Here is an 18,480-nt window from a genome sequence, read left to right on the forward strand (position 1 = left end):
GAATAGAAAATAGCATGCGCATTTTATATATGTATATAGATGAAATGATTCCGTAATTCACTTATAATATCATATTAAACACCAGTCAGAAGTACATGAATATTGAAGTACTTTCTACCCTAATCTGATTCTGATATTATAAATATTTTATTCATTTTCTTATCTTCTTTTCCAGATTCCAGTAACTGTGGAAAGGAACATGTTGAAATGGGTATGAAAAACAATCAGAATGTCAGGTAACAGTCTTTTTTTATATGGAAGCACTGGCCACAAAATTTTATGCATGTATTTAGAAAATTTGTCATACTTAATGCTAATGGGAAACTTGTTTTAAAAAGAATGCAAGGTTCCTTGTAGATAATAATTCTGAAAGTTGTAAAGTATTCTCTTAAACTTGAAAACAACAATTTAAAAGAAGTGGCAAGTTTATGCATTTCTATTAGTCTGTTGTGATTTTCCAGAAAATATCAATATTTACAAACTTATCTCATTGAACAACTAGAAATTGTTTAGCCCCAAATAGTTATTAAAAATACTGAGTAGGGTAACATAATGAGAACAGGATTAAAACTACCTCAACAGTTTTATAAAATTTTGTTTTCAGGTATTGCTTTGCTAATATTTCAAAGTAAAATTGAATGATCTACTGTGTTTCTTTTTGAAGCTAGCTACACTGGAAAGTACTGAGCATGTCTTGGACTGGGATGATTAATACAAAAATATATGGGCATAGTAAAGGCAAATTTTTAGAACAGAAATTAGTCATGTGTTTACACACATAATCAAAATAAGGTGATTGCATTCCCATTTCTCAAAACACTCCCCCCCCCCAAAAAAAAGTGGGTGCAAAACTCCCATTTTTACAGCATTTAGCGTGTACTTCAGCTTGAAGAGTCACAGTTACTAAGACAAAAGAGCACAAACACATTATATGAAAAATGTTGAAACTGGGTGTGTATGGGGATTTTGTAGAATACGAGTGAATTTAACGATATGTCATTTTGATTGTAGAGCTGGCACTAAGGAGCTGAAGATCCCCTATGTGCGACTTGAACGCCTGAAGATGTGTGTGTCAGAATCGGGGGATCTCCCAGTGTTTAAGCTGCAGCCACAGGAGAGTGAGCAGGAGGGTGCTTTCCTCCTGATAATTGAATGTGGGTCTCAGTCTTCCAGTATGGCTATAAATGTGAGTGGAATTTGCTTGCAGCTTTATTTGCTTTCTCTCCCTTTTCCCACTGGCTTGTACCTGCAGTTACTGTTACATACTAAACAAATCTGTTGATTACTTTCAGCGTTAGACACTTCTGTGATGGGCTGAGTAACATCCAAATTTAGAGAGAGGATGCAACTTTTATTAGCTGTGTAGCTCTGCGTTACTTCAATTTCTGAGAAGTCAGTCATTGGGATTGGATAGCTGTAATGGTTTTGTATTCTAACAACCTGATTCTTCTGTCTTGTTACAAATATAGGATAAATAGCTTAAAACTGACCTGAATGCATATTCAGGCATCATATCTTTGAATGATCGAAGTGATTCCAGAAATTAGTATAACAGATTTTTTTTTTTTGGAAGTTTAATCTTCTACCACTTTACTAAAGTCTTGAATGTGAACCTCTTTGCACAGAAGAAAATAGGAATTTCAGGTGGGAACAAAGACTGTACTTTGTTTTGAACTGTTTCTTGTAAAACTTGCATTTGGCAGAGATGCTGCATGGAATATAGTTATCATAAAGAGCAAATATGATTGCCAACTATCCTATTTCTGTTTCCTGTGATATGAAACGTGTACAGCTGTCTCACAGTGCTGTTACACTGTGACATATGGAGGAACTGAATTGACCAAGCTGACTTGGCCAGCCAGCAATAGATGCTGAGCTCAGCCCAGACTGCTGAATTCCAGTGCCCTCTCTACCAGAGTTCACTGCAGAGAAACCATTTTGTCTGCAGATTACCGCTACTGTTATATCCTTAGATATGAAAATGATGATGATCATGACTCCAAATTTTTTTCCCTTCAAGATAAATAAAGAGAGTCCATCTGAAGGACCAAAATCCCAAGAGGACTCAGAGGACAGAGAAGTTCCCATTACCCAGACTGCAGGACACATACTATCTCCTCCAGTAGATACTCTCTCTGTTGATCAGAAGCTCAGCAATGGCATCTCCCTCATGAAGAAATCTCCAGTTACTCAGGAAATCAATCCAATTGAAAATGAGGATTTCTGCGCTGTGTGTCTTAATGGAGGAGAACTATTGTGCTGTGATCACTGCCCCAAGGTGTTCCATCTCTCATGCCATGTTCCAGCCCTGCTCAGCTTTCCAGTGTGAGTAGATGTGACATTTCTCTAATGTGTTCAGTTTCTGCTAACCGCCTCGGGGCAGAATATATTCCTCAGGAATATATGCGTCAGTGTTAGAAGGATAATGACTGCATCTCTCACTTGCCTTTTTTTTTTTTTTTCCCTTATTTTTCTTAAAATGGGAAGAATTGTCTGACATATTAGGAACTAGATGAATTATTAGCAAGAAATATTTCCAGCCGTATGTGCTCTTTCTGCAGTAAGCCAGCCAGTACAACAAAGGATATGCAGACCTGAGCTTTAAAAAGACCCTCACAACTTACTCAAGACAAGTAAAGTTCTAATGATCATATGACATCTGTGGTGTAAAGGTCAGCTCTTCCCTGCAAGAACAGAGACTAGCAAAAGGACAAGTACGATCAGTGAGCTCCTGTTCAGTTTTTCCAGCCACATTTTTCTTCTTCATGCATCAAAACATAAAGCTTTAGATGACCTATCATCTTAAATATATGCGAGGTCACACTTTTTAGGAAATTTTAGGGAATTTGGGGGGGATTTGTGCTAACGTTTAGGACATAGGTTTCCCTAAGACAGATAGTCACTAGCAACTTGTTACAGCCAAATTGTGTGTGACAAAGATCCAGAATTAGGCACGCATTCACATATGAGACTTGAAAAGTGAGGCTGGGTAAATAACGTCTGTTACTGGTGTAGCATAATTCTGAACTCTGTTATAAATCATGACCAGGTGGGATCCAGAGGGTACTCCATTTATGCCAAGCCCAATTAACTCTCTCAGACGAGCAAAGTGCCTTGTGGGGTACTAGCTTAGAGATTATGGTTTGTTCTTTCTGTTCAAAAGACAGGAAGTGCCATCTTTTGTCCTTTTCCCACTCTTCTCAAAGAGCTAAGTCGTTATTAAAGCTCTAGTTTCAAAATACTGTGAAAAGCAAGTTTTCCTTGTAAAATAGACTTCGTAGGCCAGGTTAGCTTCTCAGGAATTAAATTAGTTCCTGTAAGTAACCTTTTGTATTCATATTTCTTTATAATCCTTAATCTAGTTATTCAGGCTCTGATCTTGCAGAAGTTGCATCACTAAGAGTTTTATGAGGACAGAGGGGTTTCTGAAGATGGATCTCTTGGCAAGGACACTTATGCCCATGCTGAGTTGTATCTGTTTGGCTGGGGATTGCATGCGCTAGCACATCCTTTTGTAACAATCTTGATTTCTCTGGTAATTGATATATTTATTATCTTACCAGATCCATTTTTCTCCTAAGACCTAACTGTTGGCTGGTTTCTGTATTGCTCGCTGTATTTTCTTTCTTTTAATTTCATAAGAAAGGACACTTCAATGTGTGCAGCTGCACACATAGTTCGTGCATAGTTTCAAACACTTACTACTTTTTCTTTTTCTTTTGCTCTATATCAGAATAAGTGCAATGAGTAGAAGCTGAAATATTACACTTCTAATTAGATTTGAATCTCTTGGAGAGTGCCTAATACAATGGCCTGAAGACTGCCTGCTATTCTAGTACCAATTAAAAATGAGAATTGTTTCCAAATACAGAGATTCCTGAGGTTTGTTATTTGGCAAGGTAGCTGACAAAATTTGACAGAAGTTCTTTGCTTTATTGTTTTGCAGGGGAGAATGGGTTTGTACACTTTGCCGTAATCCAGTGAAGCCAGAGGTAGAATATGACTGTGAAAATACACGTTACAGCCACAGTTACAACGCACAATATGGCCTTGATGATTACGACCAGAAGGTGGGAATAACTATATACTGTACTGTATAGAAAAAGAACATATGATCTCAGTATACAGCTTTGCCTCTTCATTGAAAATATGACTGTTCTGACTTGGTTGCTGCTAGAACATTTCAGAGGACAGTAAATACAACAAAGGCATTAACTTTATGTTCAGTTATATCATTCTCTTCTTTCTAGAAATTCTTGTTTAATTTTATAATGAATGCCATGTTACAGAAAGATGAGACTGGCAGATCTGGAATCCCTTTCTCCTCTGAACAGGGAAGGCACACTCAGCAGCAGCAGAGCAAGCTTCTGTAAATCAACTTTGCCTGGCTCTCTGCCGCTGAAACTTTTCCTTTAAGACTTGGCATCCTCTCAGACATCTAGTTAGGCCAGTTGCAATGATATTTTTGTGATGTGGACAGCTTTTGACCATCAGTTGGATTGAAATCATCAGTTCACTTCATGTGGACCATTAGTAACTTTTAAGATGACATTCAGGTGCTGTTAACCCAGCCAAGATGAAAGCTTGTGCTCTTTGCATCCCCATTGCCAGTTTCCTCTAATAAATCTTTCCTGAAAAATAGCTTTTCTTAAAATCCACTTGGTACCAGGAAGCAAGAAGTTCCAAATACGTGTCCTGTTTATGTGAGTGACAGCTGGACAGGGAGGCTAAGTCCACACAGCTGGGTGCACATGCTGAGCTGGCCCTGCACTAATTAAATCTAGGATTTGATGTTAGTCTAGTCTGGCTTTATACATAAAGACAAGAGCAATGGTTCTTAAAGCACTGCAGCCCCATGGCAAGGCCTGTGAGCCAACCACAATACCACACAAATTCGTCCGTTTCCAGACATGAGCTACTGTGTCCACATAGGGTTGAGTATAACTTCTGAACTTCAATGTAATCCCTGTCTCTATTGCATTGGGTACAACTGGCCAGAAATAGCTGTGATCTGGGCATTGATTAATGAAGTGTTAATTAGAAATTCCCTTTCTCGGTTAACAGTCATGGCTTATGATTTGCTTTGCAGCACATTTCTTGGCCTCAGTGAAGAAAACAGAGGAAGAGTAGCATAAGTATTTTGCAAGCTGATGTTAGTGATGAATGATTAAACATAACCATTTTCATACAGTGCTGCTAACTACATAACTTATACCTGTTTGTATGAATGGAATATGAACTGAGTGAAACATTTTCCATTAAATTGTTTTCACGCTGTTGCTGCTGTTCTTTTAGTCAAGAGCCAAGGAAGAGTGAGTACAGAACTGGAGCGCAGAAAGGAGATAGGGATGAATTCCAAAGAGTTTCCATCTAATAATAAAAATAAATTTTCAGGAAAAATGCATGCATACAGAGGAAAAATCAGATAATCCTCCTTTTCTTCCCTATCATTTATTATCCTTACTTTCAAAACTGCTAAAATGCTGTATGATGCCCCCAAGTTAGTGAGGTGTGCCTTCTTGCATCAGAAAGGCACAGGCTCCATAAAACACCCTTTATCATTAGTATAGCATGGATTAGGTAAGGGTAAGGGCAAAACTCACTTGCTTTGAATTAAAACGTATTTCAAATCTGGGTTTTACAGAAGTGTGAAAAGTTGCTGCTTTCCCTGTTCTGCAGTAGCCTGAGCCTCCCATTCCATGAGCCGGTCAGCCCCCTGGTAAGTCCTGCACATGCATGGGCTGGGAGAATCCAGGGAATACTGTGGTGCTGCTCACAAGTTCTTCCTTTGTCTTCTGACAAGACGTTCACTAACACTCTTGCTGAGCAGTCTTGCATCCCAGGGGTATGTGCATCCCTCTTGCAAGCGATGTGAAGGTGCCAGTTCAAAGCCAGGTGAATACTAGCAAATGTTCTTGGGCCAAGTTTGGGTGTTAAAGATGCTTGTAGGACACTAAGGTGAAACGAGGTGTTCTGGTGATTAAAATTGTTGACCTGCTGTGTATATGGAGAGTGTTACAGTGCCGTAAGAGGTCTGCTGTAGAAATAACCCTGGCTCAAGTTTTGATCCAGAAAAATTTAAGGAGTGGTAACGGGTGCCCATCGAAATAAACTTTTGCTGGACTTTAAAAAGAGAGTATAGTACCATATTTGTAGCCACTCTAGGCAGACTACTTCCCACTATCAACTGCCAGTATCTCAGCACATTATTTTTATATTAGCTAATTGTCAGTGTTGCATATATTATTGATTACGGTTAAATGACAACAGTTATATCATAGGATAAACTTTAGGAAGTGCAAATAGCAGAATAGTCACTGACGTCTGCTGTTTTCAAGATCAATCTTGCAAGCAAATACTTTTTTAATCAAACCTAAAAAGGCAAGCAGGAAGATGATGTGTAAGTGCAGATGCTAAGAGACTAGAGCTCTATTCCTTGCTCTGCGAGGAATCCTCTGCAGTGACTTCTATCCAAACTTGGATAGAAGTCACTGGAGATGAAACGTTTTAATTAAAAAGGTTACCTCTGTTTACCTGCATTTTATTTTTATTGCAGGCTCGGCATTATTATCAGATCATAAAAAGGCCAATGGATTTGTCAGTCATACGAAAAAAGCTGCAAAAAAAGGACAAATCCCACTATTTGGCTCCTGAGGAACTTGTGACTGACGTGCGTCTCATGTTTTGGAACTGTGCAAAGTTCAATTATGTATGTATCTAATATGCATGGATGAGAGCATATAAACTGGAGGGTTGCTCTTTCAAGCTATCACACTGGTGTAACTCTATTGGTTCCACTGACATCAGATGTATGACTAGGATAAACAGAAGGATTAATCAGTTTTTTTAACTCTTTGGAAATTATATAGATTTGTAAATGACAAAAGTGCTGTATCTGAGAACTGGAGCTGTGTATGGTTATAAAATTAAAGAGGGATGTCTTAGCTGACAACTTTCTGGAATGATGCTGGTCTTACTGTGAGAAGCCAGGCATATTCAGCAAAACAGCTAGCAGAATGCAGGTGCATAGAAAGTCCTAAGCAATGAAGACTGCTGTTCTTTCTAGTTCACCGCACATCTCTTTTCTTATAGGTGCAGAAATATTTCCCTTAATATCAGCATCTGGTTTTTACTTATGCTGTAAATGCAGAGGGCCTAATGGGCTGTAGAAAGTGCATAGGAGACTAACGGGGATGTAGTAGACAGAACCAACGCGAGACGTAAGGGTAGGGTAGGAATTTGTTTCTCATCCTTGATGACTTTAGAGTGCAATAACACTAAATGATTGTTTATTCTCTTACAGCCAGATTCAGAGGTTGCTGAGGCTGGACGATGCTTAGATGTATTCTTTGAGGGCAAACTGAAGGAGATTTATCCAGATAGACATTTTCCTTCGATGCAGCAAGAGGACTCTGATTCTGAAGAGGTGGAGAGTCAGAATAACAAAATGCCCTCCAAAGATTTCCAGTGGCCATCGTACGGACAGGAGTGTGTTCAGCCTAAAAGGAGACGGCGCCATGCTGTAAGAATGCAAAAGCAAAAGCATTTGGTTGCTAAATGGCCACCCTGCTAATTCTGTTTACAGCTACTGATGGGAAGTTCTGACAGTGCTGTGTGGGAAAACTGTCAAGCTTCTATCCCATAGATGTGATCAGTTCTACAACTTTATGTCAAGATCATCTTAGTGGAATAAAGTGTCAGTTGGGTATAAATGTGTGAGCTTGAGCAAGTGAAATCTCTCAGGCCACACAGTTATCTTCTTAGCAGAAAACACTGTCAAGTTTTTTTTAAAAAAGACTAAACCCTCTAGCTATTCACTGTTTGTTTCCTTTGTACACAGGGAAGTGAAAAAAATAAAAGAACGATGTTTCAGCCAGCTAACAGCCTTCCTCAGGTATGACCTCGTGAAGATACCAGATTTGCTATGAGGAATCCAGCAGCAAAACTGACAGAGTTAAGGTGTGTGGGAGGAAAGCAAAGCACTCAGGCTGTTAACTTAACCTCTCCTAATCTGCTGACCATATGCCTTATTTCTAGATCTTACGGATAGATAAGAGATCCAAAGTGTTTGAACCTGTCAATATTCCATCTGTTAAATCACATACATGTTTTGCAGTGTTTACACTGAAGTACTAATGTTCCGGTGATAGTCTATGATGATTAATAATAAAAGTAACATGTTAATAATATTTAATACTCCTGTACCATTTTATAATCTGTTTAACATGACATTTTTATAGAGCACAGGTAACCATGTAATAATCTTATAACCCCAATGTGAATGTTGGCCATGGTTTATGATAGATACGGTGTGTGGTCATAAAAGACTTAATCCTGTTGTTTTATTCAATGATTTTTCTGGGAGCTTAACTAAGGCCTATGGGATAACAGTCTAATGTGATTATCTGATTAGTTGTTTCTTTCGAAGCAGAACATTTTCATTAAATCACAAAAGAGCAAGTGCTAATAGCGCTAATATTAAGGCTCTGTGTGAGCTAATTTTGAGTGCATGCTGGATGCTCTGTTTGCAAAGAATGATTCTTCTAGTATCTAATTCATGCTCTGTAAAGTAGTGTGGGATTTCTTGGGTCTCAAAGGCAGCATTTTTATACAACCCAAACCAGTTGCTTTTCTTTAAAGCAGCTTTGGAGTTTAGTAAATTAACTATGAAACAATTTACATGGTTATGGAAGTGCCTATAAAATAATCATATACTCCCAATTTTCTCTTTGGTTATTTCTTGTAGTTGTGATTACTAATAGTGCTAGAAGATAATGATAATGTGTGTATATAGAAGCTCATACAGAATGAAAGGATGTCTAAGCCTTTGTTTTCCTAAATTACACAATCTATCAGCAGAACAACACCAAGGGCTGGAATAGCAACTTCACAGTTCACTTGAGCAAAAGGTTGCATGTAATTGTAAAGACCAAAGGGTGGGATAGGTAACAAAACATGATGCCTGATCAGAAAGTGATAGTTTGCAAGCTGCCTCCCACCTCTTCCAGAAGCAGGTGAGCAAGATCTCTTGGCCAATGCTTTCTTCCTCTGTGTGTGTGTGTGTATGTGTGAGTGTGTGTGTATGTGTGTGTGGGGCAAGGGGGGTGCTTCCTCCTTAGTTCTGTCCAGTGCTGTAAAGTTGGGTGGGCCATGGTCTGGCTCTCAGAAAAAAAGAGTTGTTGCAGATACCATGCACAGTTAATGCTCGTTTTGGTTAGTTTCCTGTAAATAAAGATGATATTTTCTGCATAGTTTATATGGGTTATTTGGTCTGGTAACCATGTATGTTATTTTAGATGACACTTTAAAGTAAAGGTTTATATATGAAATAATAAGACTTGAATGTTATATTCTGCTGTCTATGTGACTTATTGTTTCCCATTAACTTGGTAGTGAGCTGATGTTTTCTTTGCTTTGAAAAAATAAAGGTCTGGATATTATAAGCTGACTGGAAAACTGAGAAATGAAGGGATGCCCTTTACATTTTCCAAAGGCGAATTCCTCATGTGTTTGCTTTCTGTCAAATTCATGTTCTCAGAACAGTAAGTGTCTTGCCACAGGGAAATGAGTGTGGGTTTGTGACTGAATTTATCACCCATATCTGTGCCACAGGTATTACCTTTTCTCAAAGGGTAATTAATTCCTCCACCAAAGACCTCTTTTACCATTAACAGTGCAAAAATGATTTGCTGTATAGCCTTCAGCTGGAGGCAGAGGTAAAAATGGGAGAGACTATGGACTTATCAGTTCCTTTTTCCTGCAAGAGCAAAGTCAACAAGAGCCTGCTTCTGTTTCTTAAGTGCTGTAGATTTGTTAACTGTGCCATTAGTTTTGGAGAACACCTGTTTTAATCAAGTTTATCCGAGGTATATTACACTTTTATTAAAAATGAAACATACCAATTTGCTGACATACACAGACTATCCTTTGAATGAGTTCTGGCAGGATTTTAAGGCTTGAGCACCCTTAAGGCTAACTTGGTTTCAGTTACTTCTCTAAGACATAGCAATAGTTTAAAAAAAACATTCATAGGCTTTGTGTCATGCTAGGAAGCAGAAAAAAACCTGAAGTTATGAGCGTCACTCTCAAAACCAAATCCAGCGGTCAGCAACTTCAGCATGCAGCATGTGTCATAAGACATAACATCATCTATCACAGAGGGTGCCGGCTTGTGATGTCTGTCTGCTGTGGCGTTGTGCCTTCTCTGGATGTTGAAGTCCAGCTACACACAGGTACCGGCACTGACAGGTATGAAAGGAAGGGTGTCTCTTCTAAAATCAGAGCAGCCTGTGTGTCCCAAACACAGGCGAAAGGTTTGGTAGTTTGTTTTTCTTCTGTCTCACAATCCAGAGTATGTAGAAAAGGGGGTGGGGAGGAATCACTGAAATTTTCCCTTGGAAGTAAGTATAGCAGAAACATCTGCCAGGAACACTGTGGGAATCCCAGTGAATGCACTAGGCTCCTGGTAATGCAACCAAGGGCAAAATTTTTCTCTTTGTCTTTGGTAATGGGTTACACATAGAATGGGAAAATCCTCTTCATGCTTAAGCAGTTGGAAAAGAGATTAGTTACACTTCAGTAACAGGTCTGTAGAAGAAGAAATGACAGCTATGAATTTGACTTTCATTCCCCTACAGACAATTTCAAAGTTGTGCTTCTTCCAGTATGATTAAAGCAGAATGAATGACATTAGAGTTAATACAAACAGGTGTTTAACAGTTCAGATTATTGAATGAATGCATGTTTATATATGTAATGTGTTTTACTGAACAATAAAATTTGTGAAACGTATTTTTGCACATCAATCTGAAGTTTTTGCTCTAAATACTTTTGCTTTCAATTAATATATGGATTATATAACAGCGTTTAGCACGCACGAGCTCAGCTACTGATAATTAGTGATGGCAAAGCAGAATGATTATAAAAGCAGTTATGCTAACACAGGCAATCAGTTTTCTATATTGTGCTGGGATTCTCAATGTCAGTTAGATATTTTTGCCTTTTGTTTTTCAGTTAGTACAAATTAGTGAAAACCAAAGGCACTATCCACAAGTAACAAAAAGTGTTTGCAGTTTACATGTATGTATGCATTAAAATGCCATGAAACATTACACTTACTAGTAAGATGAAAAAACTTTTCCAGTGTATTTGATCAGAAGGAATCAAAAAAGGTATTTTAAAATTGAAAATGCTGAAAGTTGAAGAATTATAGAATAATTTCAAAAAAGTAGAACAAAAACACGCTATTAGCAAAAAGATTAAGCAGCCTGCAAATTTTTTTCTATCATTATTGGTTCTTCCCAATTTGTGGGAGTATAAATCTGTCAGCACAAACTTTCTGACCTGGCAGCCTAGTGGCTTGAGGGAAAAAGAATCCTTTCTCTGTTTTTTTTAGAGCTGTAATGCTCTTTAAGGCATAGTTAAGACAGAATTTGTAGATATAGGTAACTTTGTATTTAATATGTAAACTGGAAAAAATAGACAAACTTTTGGGCACACAGCTCCTTCAAGTGTGAAATACAGGCAATAAACTTCAAAACTAAGTATCAGCTGAGTTTCTCTGAATTTAATTAGGTATCATTGAGACCATCTGAGGAAAAATAAAGGTAATGGATAGCTGTGGGGGCTAAGGAGGATGCACATCTTTTGAAACTACCTTGTAGATCAGGAGCAAGAAATGAGAAGCGGAGTGATTGTTTTGTGAGAAATGTTATTCTGCTGTGTGTTACTGTCCTTTACTAAATGCTTATGAAAGTCCTTTTTAGCATGTAGTTATGTGTATTTTCATCTGCTGAGTTTTTATGAGAGCATTTAGTAAACTGGATGAAGTTTATACTGGGATGTGCAACTGTAGGAAAATGGGATTTGGCTGGCTCTGTTGTTAAGAGTGTTTGCTGTGCTGGGAGTACTTACTGTGGAGATGAGAAATTGCAGTGCTCTAATCTGTTGTCAATATCTAGCTCCACTTGCTCCATTTTTGTTCATTGTGTTTGAAAATGAGGTATTTTTCCAACAACTTCTTCCTGGCTAGGGTGTAGTTTGCAACAAGGTTCTGTGTAAATTCTGTGTCATGGTAGATTTTTGAAAGAAAAGACCTTTATAGATTAAGGAGATGAGATATGCAGGTGTTATCCCCAGAGCAAACAGGGTGGTGCCTGAAGGATGGGGAGTATTTCACAGCTTTTTGAGATTGTTTCAGATAGTTCATAGTTTTGCTGAAGTAGCAATACTGATTTATGATTGTGCTGTGTATTGTAGTTTGTAAGTTACTATTGATGACCTTGATTATAATGTTTAGGAAAACTTGGTCAGCACAGAAGCATCCCAGAGGCAGCTTGACACTGAGGTACTGAGGCAAAGGTTATTAAATTTGCTGTGGAAGTCAATGAGGGAATCCAGGTTTCCAGCACAGGTGATAAAGATGTCACTTAAGTATTTTAGGCATGACATAGGTGCTGTGTTCCCATATGGTCTGTGCTGATGTAATATATGCCCTTTATTGCAGTGCTTGCTTACTTAATGTTCTGAGGTGAGTATTGTTTACCACACTAGAATGACTTTTTGACAATGTTTCTCATTAACAGAATTGTGAATTCACTTTAGCCTTTAAAAAGCTACCATTTTTTAGACAGTGACGTTTGGGCAGGAAATGAATCATACTTCAACATTTTTTCCCCATCTTTGCTTATCAGCCTGCTCTTGCTTCTGACAAAGATAAGATCAGGAGTAGTTCTTTCAACTCTTACAAACTCAGTACTTGCTCATTATTCCATGATACCCTGCTCTGAGAAACCAGCATTGGTGCTCTTTCATTTTTTAAAGTAGACTTGGTAGACCTTCTTGACAGAGCACAAATATGGTGGGAAGACCCCTTATGGGAAATTTACAGTGAAAACATTGTAAAATATTCAAAACAGAGCTGTGTGGACCATAACTCTGAAACTGGGTGAGGTTTCGTCCCATGGATGGACTTTATTATAGAGGTTGCTGGTTGCCAGGTCTTGTGCTGACTGCCTGCACTGGGCTGAACTTCTCTCATGGCTGAATAAACATACTGTTCTAACAGTCTTTCAAACATTGAATTATTCTCAGAGAAACTGATAGAGCTTGATCTGGTTTTAGATTAGACCCAGCAAATGTCTGTACAGCGCAATAATGAAAAAGCACCAGAACAGTGCTATCTTTAGACACTGAAAGTAAGACAGATAAAGTGTGTTATATTAGGCAAGATAAGGAATTGGAGTGGTGGGATATTTTACGTACTCATTTCTGGATCATACTGTACTTTGTAAGTCAGTATGTTCACTCTATAGATAACCATACTTTCACTCTTTCTTATAGTTATTAATGTTTCTTGCAGCAGCATTAAAACAGACCTAAATTTAACCCAAGGAAACAGTTTATGCTCATGTATATACTATATTGTATATTCTGTGGTGCATGATGCAACACTTCTGAATTTACAGATCACTGGACCAAGCTAAACAGTTTTCTCCTGCAGCTGAACAGCAAATGGAAAACACCTATAATCTCTAATAATGAAAATATTAATAGAATGTGACCATATCTGTAAAACCAGCAGGCTTTGCAAGTGTTCTGTAAATCACAGAAATTAAAGGTAAACAAAAACCTTATAGGATATTTTTTTCTGGAGTACAAATAAAGCAACAATATAGGACTTAAAGTGAAAATCCATTCAGAATTCACCCTCACTTTCTACTTGACCTCAGCTCTGTGCTGCATCTTAGCACATAGTTGTAAATACCTCAGGCATCTGCAGGGCAGTATATTCAGACATACAAATGGGCTTCACTTTATGAGAAAAAACATTTAAAAAATTCAGTGCCTTAAACATCGGCTCCTCTGTTTCTTTTCTGCATGGTCTCTGAGGGCTTTAGGAACATTGGCAAAGTGGCTTTCACTCATGTTTGTGAGGTACATAGGAAATATTTCCCACCTACAATTGTGAAAAACAAGTGTGATCAGCTAATGGAGCAAGTGAGAGGCAGAGATGTATAGTGAATATGGCCCTCTGCACTGGTTGCAACATTAACCTCTAGTGCTGTTGCACTGAACTGGTGTGAGATGTTCGGGTCTGGGGTCCAAAGCCAAAGGTATTTCTTACAGAGGAGGGGATTCAGCCCTGGCAGTGCGCTGCTGTGCTCTGCAAACAGCTCGCGAGATTTGTGTTTCCAGCTCTGGAGTGGTACTGGGAATCACACAAACCTTTTCTTACCTACAAGAAAGTTGTATCTAGTGAAGGGGAAGCAGACAGCACTCAATACACTGCTGCAGAACTGCTTTACAGCTCAGGAGCAGCCATGCTGGCATGGGCAATTTGGATACTACAATGATTGTCTCCAGCTGCATCAGGTTATCTCAGGATAATTGCAAGCAGAATGGATTTCCTTCAGAGAATGTGCTCATAAAGGCTCCCTCGGAGTAATATACCCTTCCAGTAAAAGGAAAGGCTTCATCTCTCTTTTCTGACCTCACGATGCCACAAAAACCTCGGCAGCGCTGTGCTGCTGACTGGTACGAATCTGCTGGGTGCGGGACTGCTGTTCGGAGCTGCCTGCCTTGCTGCCTGGTCACAGCTCTTGCATCATGCTCTGAGCTGGTCCCTCACCGCTTGCGCTGCGTCGCGTTGCATCATGCCAGTCCGTGCCCTGCGTGTGCGGTATGAGGGAGGCCTGTGATCCCACAGGCACTGTGCAGCCTGGCCCAGCGGCGTCCTGCTGGAGGGAGAGGAGCACCTGGGACACATTCGGCCCTGAGCTGGGAAAAGTGGAGCCTCCGGCACACCCTTCATCTGCTGTCTGGATGACTCATACAGCAGAGGCCTACTTAATGGAAGGAGAATTTTTTTTTCTCTCCTTTCACTGCTCCTAATTAGGAAATACTGTAAATATCTGAGTACATTTATATTTCACAGAACTCAGCCTTGTACTTCTCTGGCTAGAGTAGAGAAGATATATCCAGAATTAACTTGATTCTGGGCTTACTGTATTTTACTACTTCCAAATAATGTATGTGCACTTTACAAATAAGTTTATATTGTTCGCTCCCTCTTCCCAGCTGTCAGTCCTATAACATCCTTCTCATTCCGAGTTAAGGCCTCCTGTGTTATTGATACCGCAATTTGTCATTAAATGATCAGCTGATCAAATCATTTCCTCAACAGTAGATGTGCAAATGCAATGAAGACTGACTGATTTAGCTGAAGTCACTCAGCTAGTTTAGCCTTCAGACCCTCCATTATGAAGGCTGAGAAATAAGGAGAGAAGATATCAGGAGGAAAAGACTCTTGGAACTGGGGTCATGGGGACTGTGTATTCTAATCTTGGGTATGTTTTATTTTAATTCCCATGCAACCAAATGGTTCTGGAGCTAGAGACTCCAAAAACATACTCTCCTTTGTTCACAGTATTTTACAGTGTCAATACTACAGTTCTGATTTTAAAATGCTTCCTGATAACTAGCTGGTTTCTGCTTTGTGTTACAGTGTCTCATCACGTAGGAACAAAAGAAGAATTCAAGTGTAAAGGTAAGTAAATGCAGAAGGGCAATGCAATGGGGATGGTACTGCAATATCATTGTTTGAATTTTTTTTTTTTTTTTTTTTTTTTTTTTTTACAATAGTCAGAGAAATAAAACACTGTATCTGTGTCCGCAATGGTTTGAGCAAAAGTGCTTCCACATCTCATACGAAAAGATTAAGATGCTCACACAGAGGTAAGGGGCGAGGGGGGAAGATAACCCTTTTTTCTTCCTCAGTTAGCTGTTTGCAACCAACTCTGTGTTTTCCCAGGGTCCTCAAAAGCGTTTAGGTATTGCTCACTTCCGGAGATGGTGGCGCAGCCTGGATGGGTCAGTGAAGTTGCATGATGCAGCAAAGCTCAGCTTTTCCCAACAATCCCTTTGGACCAAGTGATACCCATAAGGCTATTTCTATCCATTGTCTATCTGTTACCTATCCCCCGTTACTGGGAGATTAACCCCTTTGCGGGGAAGTGTTGTGCAGGTTTGGCATGCAGGCTGTTAAGCAGAGTTGATACCTGTAAAACAAGGCAATTGGCTCCCTCTGCTGATTTGCAGCATGGTTTTAGTTGCTGTAAGCAACAAGAACTCTCCTCTCTCAGGTCCCAGAGGTTCCCGTATCATTGTGCCTTTTAGTTTTAATGTGTTTTCTTTCCCTCTGAAGTAGCTACCAAGCTGTATGTTCCCCTTTAGCTTAAAATTTGTACAGACCTTTACAAAGATTAATATATGTATTTATAACAGAGAATCAAACTGTAATGTGGCAGCTGAGTATAAGCATTTTAGGTAAGACCTCCATAAAACCACAATTACATCTGTTTCCCTTAAGAATCCTGTAGAAAACAGTTAGAGTTTATGTATCTTGTGATAGCTCTCTCAATCTGATACTATGGGGAAAGAGGAAAATTACATTTTTAGAAAGTTTTCTTTCTAGCAAAAGATAGTGCTTAAATTCAAATATATGACAGAACCAAACTGAAAGCATTTGTCAAATAAGGTTACTTTGTATATGGCTAATGTCAAAACATAGCAGAGTTTTCCAAAAGTCTGTCTAACCCTTATGCACCAATTATGGAAAAGACAGAGTAGACACATTTCTAATAAAGCTGTGGCCATATAAATAGACATATAAAAATAAATAAACACAACAGGCTTTTAAATATACTTACAGTTGCATCAGAACTGTTGGATATAAAAATAGCTTGGGAAATAGCTGTAAACTGAATTCTTCTTGAGAAGATAAACTAATAAGCTTTACCATTATTGCCTGGCTGATAGGTGATCATTTGACCAGACTCTCAGCTGGGCTAAAGCAGTGAAGACTTCAGTGGGGAGCTCTGAAAGGCCAATCCCTGCTGTGGCAGGACTGACATACTGACTTGCAAAGGAGTACTTCTCTAGAGCCAGAAAAGGAACTGATCTGAGACACTATGGAAAAAAGAAAACTGGACCAGGGAACTTGTCTGTTTGTGGGTTTTCTTGTTTAGTTATTTTTTTTTTTAATTAGACTTTTATTGATAACCATCTTACAGGCATTAGTGTTAGGATATTTGATATTACATAGTTCTAAAAAGGGCAGCTTGCAAGGATTTGACAATCAGGGCACAACTGTGTTATCTAGTGAAACGTAAGCTCGTAGAGCCTTTTGAAACGTCATCAAGTATCCTGCCCGCCTCAGTGGCTGGCGACGAAGGGCTTGGGTTTTCTCCAGGTCCTGTGTTGTATCTGCCCACTCCACGTAGCTGTTGCAGGTATGTTAGGGCATCTCAGATGTCACTTGGCATGACTTGTGTGTTTTTGGATGGTCAATAACCTTGTCCCTAACTGCTTTTCTTCTCAGGAAGAATGCGTGTAATCCCTAGTTACTCAGAACGAGCCTGTGTCACAAAGAGGAAAAGCAGCCTAATTTAAATGTGAATGAGGACTTCCGTAAATGCTTGGAAGTTATTGTGGATTCTCTATGGGTTTTGAGCACATTTGAAGGTACTTGAGACTTTCAATAGCTTTATGAAGACAACATGTTTTATCTGTCTGGTAGATACCCACATGTTTGTTGGGGCCTTTCTCACTGTGTGGGCTGATTAGATCGGCTGGTGGATTAGATCAGGGCTGCCTGACCAGGTGTTCCAGCTGCAGACATCATTAAACCCCGGTACCAGTCGGTACTGTCATGTAGACTAGGATGTTCTGGCTTTGCAGTAGCATCCTGGAAAGGATCACGCTAAATGTGCAATTCTAGGCGCAGCTGCATGCTGGCTGTCCTGTGGTTTGTCCTGGGGAATATTGCCTCCCTGGCAGGCTCTCTGGGCCTGCTACAGGCATTGCAGATTACTTGGTACCAGTAGATGGAGCTAAGAGACCCCAATCACTAAAGAAACAGCAAAATTAAAGTTGAAGATGAAGGCCAAGATTTTGCCATTTTCTTGTGCTGCTAATATTTGCCCTCTGTTATGACATTTTTTCTTCTCGAATGAACCTGCAATGAGAAAATAATACAAGTGCAGCTCTTTACAAGCTTTGAGAAGTCAGGTTGTCTAAAAAAATTTAGATGAGCATTTCCTGGTTTGTGCCTTTATTCAAAGGATGCTTCCTGAATTTCACCCGCTGTGATGACACTGTTAGTGTCACATTGTCACTGTCATGGCAAATAGTTAAAGATACTGGCGTTTTATAAGCTCATTATGCTCTGTGCTGTGAAGGATGTAAAACTTCCTGTGCATCTGTAAGTGGGCTTTTACTAGATTTGCACCACCATATGATAACCCATGTAATTTTCCACCTCTTGCAATTGTTTCCTGTGGTGTTGCTACCAGTATGTGGGGGCTGGTGTTACTTCATCTACTGTTTCTTTAATGCCACACTTATCAGAGAAAAAATAACTTTCTGCAGGTGCAAAGGAGAAAAGCATGTACATTAACACCTCACAACACAACATAAATA

General features: G+C 39.2%; 2 protein-coding genes across 11 annotated transcripts in view; both read left to right on the top strand.

Moving 5' to 3' along the window:
* TRIM66 (tripartite motif containing 66) overlaps positions 1-9,456 on the top strand; it is a 55,982-nt gene extending 46,526 nt beyond the window's left edge. For 5 of the 7 annotated variants that reach the window (XM_064513041.1, XM_026104456.2, XM_064513044.1 and 2 more), the window contains 8 exons: positions 176-236; positions 1,012-1,186; positions 2,021-2,325; positions 3,947-4,070; positions 5,645-5,719; positions 6,557-6,709; positions 7,304-7,522; positions 7,841-9,456. In XM_064513041.1, the coding sequence (XP_064369111.1) occupies positions 176-236; positions 1,012-1,186; positions 2,021-2,325; positions 3,947-4,070; positions 5,645-5,719; positions 6,557-6,709; positions 7,304-7,522; positions 7,841-7,900 (1,172 nt within the window). In that variant the 3' untranslated portion in view covers positions 7,901-9,456. The remainder of the gene's footprint in view (positions 1-175; positions 237-1,011; positions 1,187-2,020; positions 2,326-3,946; positions 4,071-5,644; positions 5,720-6,556; positions 6,710-7,303; positions 7,523-7,840) is intronic. The other 2 variants (XR_010389496.1, XR_010389497.1) reach the window with 2 other exon arrangements.
* Positions 9,457-9,590: 134 nt separating this feature from the next.
* STK33 (serine/threonine kinase 33) overlaps positions 9,591-18,480 on the top strand; it is a 77,091-nt gene continuing 68,201 nt past the window's right edge. For all 4 annotated transcript variants that reach the window (XR_010389499.1, XM_064513056.1, XM_064513051.1 and 1 more), the window contains exons 1-4: positions 9,591-10,248; positions 15,506-15,547; positions 15,643-15,735; positions 17,381-17,523. The gene's annotated coding sequence lies outside the window, so the exon portion shown is untranslated. The remainder of the gene's footprint in view (positions 10,249-15,505; positions 15,548-15,642; positions 15,736-17,380; positions 17,524-18,480) is intronic.

Source organism: Dromaius novaehollandiae, chromosome 5 (genome assembly GCF_036370855.1).
Source record: "Dromaius novaehollandiae isolate bDroNov1 chromosome 5, bDroNov1.hap1, whole genome shotgun sequence".
In the NCBI taxonomy this organism is placed as follows: domain Eukaryota; kingdom Metazoa; phylum Chordata; class Aves; order Casuariiformes; family Dromaiidae; genus Dromaius; species Dromaius novaehollandiae.